This window comes from Tetrao urogallus, assembly GCF_951394365.1.
Source record: "Tetrao urogallus genome assembly, chromosome: 3".
Classification (NCBI taxonomy): Eukaryota; Metazoa; Chordata; class Aves; order Galliformes; family Phasianidae; genus Tetrao; species Tetrao urogallus.
Window position 1 is genome coordinate 36,445,365 of NC_136815.1, and position 8,008 is coordinate 36,453,372.

At 38.0% G+C, this 8,008-nt stretch overlaps 1 protein-coding gene across 1 annotated transcript; it reads left to right on the forward strand.

Annotated features, from left to right (window-relative positions):
* Positions 1–289: 289 nt before the first annotated feature.
* On the forward strand, positions 290–6,972 carry CYP7A1 (cytochrome P450 family 7 subfamily A member 1; the record flags this gene model as incomplete). Its single annotated transcript, XM_079533297.1, has 6 exons — positions 290–372; positions 1,891–2,131; positions 2,837–3,447; positions 5,066–5,196; positions 5,846–6,021; positions 6,673–6,972. The coding sequence occupies 6 exons, from the start codon at positions 290–292 to the stop codon at positions 6,970–6,972; spliced, it is 1,542 nt and encodes a 513-aa protein (XP_079389423.1).
* Between the last annotated feature and the right edge of the window lie 1,036 nt (positions 6,973–8,008).

The window sequence follows — 8,008 nt, forward strand, 5'->3', positions numbered from 1 at the left end:
CTTTGGAACCACTTCTGATACCTGATATCAGCTCAAGGCCATGTCTGCAACTGTCCACATCAGTCCAGTGAAGAACTCTGCAGAAAGATGTCAGAGCAGAGACAAAGCGGGCTTCGTCCAGAAATGGTTAATCAATAGCTTGCTAGGTTGACTGAGTGCCATTAAATGCAGCGGTGCATCTACCGTATATAAAATGTGACCGGTCACTCCACATCATTCTCAGTCACCTTTTCTGCCATAGTGATAGTTAGCAGGTTTTCCACTTGGAAGTTTTGGGGCACTACCAGAAATGTTCATAACACCATGGATCTGGGGAACAGTGATAATAGTCTGTTGCAGTTTTTGGTTTCTTTTTGGGAGGCGGAGGAGGAGGTAAGGAATCCATTTGTAAATGCATCTTAGTATATAACTGTTCTTTGCTTCTTTCAAACATACTGTGCATGTGACTAAAATGAGTGTAATCTGAAGATTATCAGATGGATAAATGTGGCTGGATAAATGCAGGATAACATGGGAAACACTGTAGTTATATCTTTTGAGAGACTTATGTTACGATAGAATTTGTACAGACTTGTAATAATAGTGAGTTAGTTCTTTGAGGTAGATGTCGATAGAAATCAATGCAAAAATGAGCTAAATAAAATATTAATATGTGTGCTCTGTTTTGCTAAAGCACTGGGCTTAGTGTATTCTAATCATAGCTAATTAGCTAATACCTGCTTCTATCTACTTAGTTTAATACCTACTTAGAAATATTTCCGATTATCAATCTGTCCTATGTGAGCAAGTTATTTGCTTATCAGTATATAAAGGGGAGCTACAAGAAAGAAGGGTGCAGACTCTTTAGCACAGTCTGTGGTGATTGAACAAGGGGAAATGGCTTCAAACTTAAAGAGGAGAGATTTAGGTTGGATATAAAGAAAAAGTCCTTTATAGTGAGGGTGCTGAGGTACTGGCACAGGTGGCCCAGAGATGTGGTGGGTACCCCATCCTTGGAGACTTTCAAGGTCAGGCTGGATGGGGCTCTGAGCATCCTGATGTAGCTGTAGGTTTCCCTGCTCAATGCAGGGGAGTTGGACTAGATGACCTTTAAAGGTCCCTTTCAACTAGGGCTTCTATGATTCTGTTATAATTTTGTATTTTTCAGCAATCATTTTCTTGTTTTCCTATTAAAAGTTCAACAAAAAAAGTAAAAATATTTAACCTCATATAATCATAACCATCAAGAACATACCAGAGGAAAAGAGTTATCTGAAAGTTATCTTAGCAGCCATGGTGACTTTCTGCAGGAAAGCACTTTTTTGACTGTGAGAATGAAAAGCATCATTTAAACATGTACTTCATTTTAAGCATATGCTTAACATAAGGCATGGGCTTAATGACAATTTGCTTGAAAGACGAAATGTTATGCTTAGTGAAGATCATGGCAAATTTCCCACTGTTTTCAGTGGGATTGGGTCCAAGTGAGATCTGCCAGTAATAACAACCTTTCTACACTCAAAAGGCAATTCCTCTTGGAGTTCAAATTGATTTGTGGATATCATTATGTTTCACACAATATTAATGAAAAGCATTTATGAGACAATTATGGATCTGTGCATGTTAGCTAGAGGCAACAATGCCACATTTAAACAAGCAAAACAAACAAATTTAACCTAGGGAAAAGTGAGATAGTGAAACTGTGTTCTGTCATGCTTATTGTAATGCAGGCTGTTATTCTTTTTTGACTAACATACACTTCACGATTGACTTATTCTTCAAAAGGGGAAGAAATTACTTGTCAACAGCAACAGAAATTAAGTATCAAAACTCCCCCATTGCCATTTTACTTGGTAGCTTTGGATAAGTGATCTTGATACATACTTCTAAGCTCAGCTTTTTGTTTTGTAGGCGCCAAGGAGAGCCACCGCTTGAAAATGGGTTCCTTCCATACCTGGGCTGTGCCTTGCAGTTTGGTGCCAACCCCCTTGAATTCCTCAGGGAAAAACAGAAGAAGCATGGCCACATTTTCACTTGCCAAGTAGCAGGGAAATATATTCATTTCCTCACTGACCCTTTTTCATATCATTCACTGATGCGCCAGGGAAAATACTTGGACTGGAAAAAGTTCCATTTTGCTACTTCTGCCAAGGTACCACTTTAAAAATGGTTTTAATATCTAACGTGCTGGCAGGACAGACAGTGCTTAGTTAATCCCTGTAGCATAGCTACTAATTTGAAATATAATTTTCACTTTTTTGCACTTTTAAATCTTGAGGGCTTTTTTTTCTTTTTCTTTTTCCTTAATGGAAAGAAAGTGATTTGGATTATCCAAGAAATACATTTAGCAAGGCAGTATCCCAAATTGCTATAGGAGAAACACAGTTAGAACCTTCTGCAAATTATATATAGTTTGCTGAAGCTTAAGCTTTCTTCAGGAGATTCTTACCACTATGGAAGATTAGGTCCTACTGTCTCAACATGAGATGCAACACAGTAGAAGGTCTATCAAACTCTTATTGAAGTAAGCAAACAGGCTCCTTTTGATGTCAGTGGGAGCTGACTGATGTTTTATGTAACCACATCCATTTATCTGTGAGCATCTGTTCACTCTTATTTTCATTTGCCTACTTAGCTGCTTTGGTTTGCTTAGAAAGTACTGCTTCTAGTATTCGTAGTCCATCTGATGCTGCCCAGTGGTTAGCTATGACGTGTTTTGGCTTTAATTTCTGCAGTCCTTATCATACTTTCCTCTAGTAAGCTGTGAATTTATACTTTGGCTTTAATTTCTATTAGGCTTTGTCGTCAAAGTCATTGCAGGTCTTATTTATCATGCACATAATTTATTTTGTAACAGGCTTTTGGGCATGGTAGCATTGACCCAGCAGAAGGAAACACCACTGAAAATTTTCATCATACCTTCATTAGAACACTTCAAGGTAATGCCTTAGATGCCCTCATCGAAGCAATGATGGAAAATCTACAATACGTAATGCTGCAGTCAAGAGCATCTAAATTTCAGCCTAACACCTGGGTTACAGAAGGACTTTATACATTCTGTTGTCAGGTGATGTTTGAATCTGGCTTTTTAACACTTTTTGGTAAAGAATTTAATCCAAATCATGACAAAAATCTATCAAAGCGGGAAACGGAGAGAGCTCATATCCTAAATGCCCTTGAAAACTTCAAGGAATTTGATAGGATCTTCCCAGCCCTTGTGGCAGGGCTGCCTATCCATCTATTCAAGAGTGCCCACAGTGCCCGCGAGAAGCTGGGAGAGGCTCTGCTCCACAAGAACCTCCTGAAAAGGGACAACCTCTCCGAGCTCGTCATGCTCCGCATGTTCCTGAATGACACTCTGTCAACCTTTGATGACATGGAAAAAGCAAAGACCCACGTGGCAGTGCTCTGGGCCTCGCAAGCTAACACCATTCCTGCCACTTTTTGGACCTTATTTTACCTTCTCAAGTAAGTCCCAACGTTTCTTGCTTCCAAATGAGAAGAATAATGTTTATTGTCTTTCAGAAGCCAGTTCACTACTATGGACAAATTCCGCTGCTTCAGCCAACAATAACACAAGTGACAAGCTGTTCTGGACTTCTGCAGAAAACCCCCTCACTTGTCTCAGACCAAGCAGTGGTGGTACGACTGGTGGCAATTCCATAGATGCTTTTCAAAAAATACTACTCTGGGGCAACACTTTGAATCCTAGCAGTAGAAAGTAGAATGTAATACGCTTTGTAAAAAAACGTTTTGGAGTAAGCCTATATGATACGACATTAAAAGTGCTGGTTGCAGTCAGAATACTAATTGTATTGAAGGCTCTCCCAGTATAATCAGATCTTTTTAGATCATCTCTCTAAAGCACGCAAAACAAGCTTTAACTTCATTGTTGTAGTGATAGATATTTAGTAGAAAATAGTTTATATGTTGATAGATCCTACTGAGGTTACAGCAGTTACGCAACAATACTAAAATGGCACTTCCCTGCTGCTTTCTGCTTTCTTCACCCTCACTGCAGCAGTGCTTTTCTATTTGAGGATAAAGCCTTTGTGGCAGCATGAGGAGTGATCACCAAAATATTGTACAAATAATGCATGATGTTTTAGGCCAAACATTTGAGATTCACCTGAGATATGTCTGAATTCCTTGGGAGAAGGATAGGCATTCAAACCCTAAGTGGTTCAGGATTCTTACTCCTTTCCTAAACTTCCAGACTAGATTTTCCAATATAGTATTTTCCTAAGTTTAGATAGCTGCAGTGTAAATGGCATCTGCTGAGCTTGTAACTCATGAGAGGAGTGCACAGTTCAGATAAAACAATCAAATGTCCATTTTGGAGTGAATCTAAACTTGCATAATTTAGCCCTACATGACTACCTCTTGGGTATTCATCTAAATTTCTGTCTTGCACTTTCATATCTACCCACTGATGCTAATAATTGAAGATTTTTGGTACGTTTCGTTCTATGAATGCACTGGCTTAAAGCTCCTGGCCTTGAAGTCATTTAATGCCCCAAATATGCATTCATAACAATGAAACTGTCGCGTTCTGTATTATTATCTATACATATTTCACCATGGCTTATAGATATTCTATAAGAAAATCTAGACAGCAGAGGATACTATGTCTTTTAGTATTAAGAATTTTCAGTTAGACATAATATATTGCCATAGAATAGGACATCATCTAGGAAAGTGATGTTATAAAACTGATCTATATATGATCTCTTTTTTAAATCTTGCAGCTGCTGTAAGGCTCCTTCCTAATCTATGACTGATTGTTTCTGATTTCTTATTCCTGGTATTGCTGACATCACTGTTTATTGTCTGTGTTACGCTCATTAGTTCTGTCCCATTGTCACTGGAGACAGAATCAAATAGTGTTCTTTTCCTTTTTTGCAGCTATTGCGCCTTTGCCAAGACATCAAACAGTGTGAGGGCATAAGTAGATCTTGCTGCAACACTGCCATGTTAGAAATTTTTTCAGCTTACAAACCAAATTTTAGTCAGGATGAAAACGAATGGCAAAACCTGTTTTTATACCACTCCTAAGACTACTTTACACTTCTTTTTTTGATTTTAGGAATCCAGAAGCAATGAGAGCTGCTACCGAAGAAGTGCAAAGTGTTTTAGAAAGTGCTGGAGAGAAGATCAGCTTAGATGGCAACTATATTTCATTGAACCGAAAGCAGCTGGATAATATGCCAGTGCTAGGTATAACTATTTTATTCAGGAGTACCAGAAATTGCCCCACAATTTTCAATATCTTCTATTAGTTCCCAAAATAATACTTGCTATGGGATTACTGTCAACCAGTCGAAACCAGAACAAACATCTATTTGTTCCTTATCAGTGGCTAACTATCATTCTTACCAGAATCAGAACTGGTCCTGGCAATATTAATTCACATGAATAGCACTTTTCCTGGGTAAGGGGATGTCCGAATACTGTTGCACAACTACATAGCATTGGACACCCATGGGTAATTCAGAACAATACTTTGTTTACTTAAGATCAAATAAAAAAGGTGTTGTCAAATTTTATATCCCATTACAGAAGGTTATTTTCTCAGTTTTGCCTTTACCTCAGTATAAAAGCCTGTTTTACTTTCAAATATTATGTTGCATCAGCTCTAAATATTTTTCTATGGGAAAGAAGATTATGTTCTTAGTCTAATCTGCAAAAAGGATAATAACGCCAACAAAAAATGAAGAAGATACTTTCTTAGGCATTTGTAAAGTTCTGTTAAATTATTTCTCAATAAGGTCTGATGGTGGATTTGAATAGCTCAAAATACATAAGCTCCCTCATGGACGTATACATACTGTTTCTATGGTAACCATTTCTTTTCCTCTGCCTATAGATAGCATCATCAAGGAGGCAATGAGGCTATCGAGTGCATCCATGACTTTCCGAGTTGCTAAGGAGGATTTCACTTTGCATTTAGAGAACGGTTTTTACAACATTCGCAAGGATGATATTGTAGCTCTTTATCCTCAACTGTTGCATTTTGATCCAGAAATCTATGCTGATCCCTTGGTAAGTATTTATCATAGTGCATTACGTTCTGAGCTCGGGCAGAAGCTAACATGCCATTCAACAGATCATTTATCAGGAGTGCCCCACAACTGAGTCACTGTTACACTCCAGACAGTCTGTTCTTAACACATGGATACTTAAAGATGGGCAAGAGAAAAAGTAAAGCCAGTGCAAGCACTGTCTATCTGAATAACATGATTTGCTATAACCAAAAACTGGGCTGGAAACCCAAGACTGGGCTGGAAACCCAAGACAGCCTTCAACTTTTTGCTTTCCTCGATACAGAAAGGTTATCACTGTGGGGAGATCGAGGGAGGACAAGGGTAGTATTTTCCCAAAGATATGGAATGATCACTGCTCAAATTCTGATGCGTCAACTATGATGCAAGTTGTAATGCTTATTTTAATGGGTCAGAGAAGAAAAGATACCAAAAAGATTCACCAGCTCAACTCTAGCAAAGGTCCTGAGATTATACTGTCCCACAGGCCAGAATTTCTCAGGGGCCACACATTCCAAAATGCAGAAAAACTGTCTTGCACAACACTGCCAGAGGCAATTCCCTCCCAGCCCGCATTTTGTGTCTTAATAGCATTACCCAGCCCTTGGAGGTATTTGGATATCAAGTAACTTCTCTGTGGGTTTTATTACAGACATTCAAATATGATCGCTATCTCAATGAGAACAAAGAAGAGAAGACTGACTTCTACCGCAACGGTCGCAAGTTGAAGTATTATTATATGCCATTTGGGGCAGGAATAGCAAAATGCCCTGGCAGGTTATTTGCAGTCCATGAAATTAAACAATTTTTGGTTTTAGTATTTTCCTATTTTGAGATAAATCTTGTTGACAGTAACGTGCCGTGTCCTTCTTTAGATCAATCCCGTGCAGGACTGGGTATTTTGCAACCATCCAATGACATTGACTTCAGGTACAGACTAAAATGTCTATGAATATCGATATTACTAAGTCTATCAACTATGTACAGTATAAATACACTATCTAACCTACACTTCATATATATATTATATATATTTGCAAATGAAACATTACAAATATCAGTGGAAAAATCTAAAGGAAGATGCTACTTCATCAGCCTAAAGGAAAATATGTGATGTGTGACATATGGTAGCAGCAGACAATGGGTTAAATGCATGATGTTGATACAAAAGTTTCCAAGTTTCCCCTTTTATCAACCATTCTGAAATGCAACTAGTGGTTCTGAACTATATTTATGCAGTAGTTTTGGGGGGTTTCTTTTGGCCAGAAAATACTTTTTCAGTATCCCATTTTTCTAATATAATTAGGAGTTTACCAGATTGTTCAAAATTGTATAAATTCAACAAGAAGTTAAAACTTATTCTTTTTTATAACTGAAACGTTGGGGATGGAAGGTTCTCCTCAGGGGTGAAGTAAAATTTTTATTGTGTAAAAGCAGTGGAAGGAAAGAGTTTCCTGGTAAAGTACCTTTATGTTTTTATGAAGAACTAGAAAAAGAGTTGAATAAAAGCTACAAAAATTTTCACGTTCTAGTGAAATTACAAAACCTGTATTATATTCACTGTAATATATTTCTTTTCAGAAAGTTGTAAATGTATTAAAATAAATGATATTATATGTACCAAATGCCTCTCTAGATTATTGGTTTTAGTATATTAATGTTCTCAAAGGTTTACATGCTTATCTCATGCCAACTGAGCCACCTTTACACTAGCCAGCTAAAACAATAGAATCATACAATATTTCAAGTTGGAAGGGATCCATAACCATCATAAAATCATAGAATGGTTTGAGTTGGAGGGAACGTTAAAGTTCCAACCCCCCTGCCATGGACAGAGTAGCCAAACACTAGATCAGGTGCTACATTGCCCAGGATCATTGAGTCCAACTCCTGGCTCCACACAGGACCACTCAAAATTTAAATCCTATGCCTGAGAGCATTGTCCAAATAATCCTTGAACTCTGGAAGCTCAGGGCTTTGACTGCTGC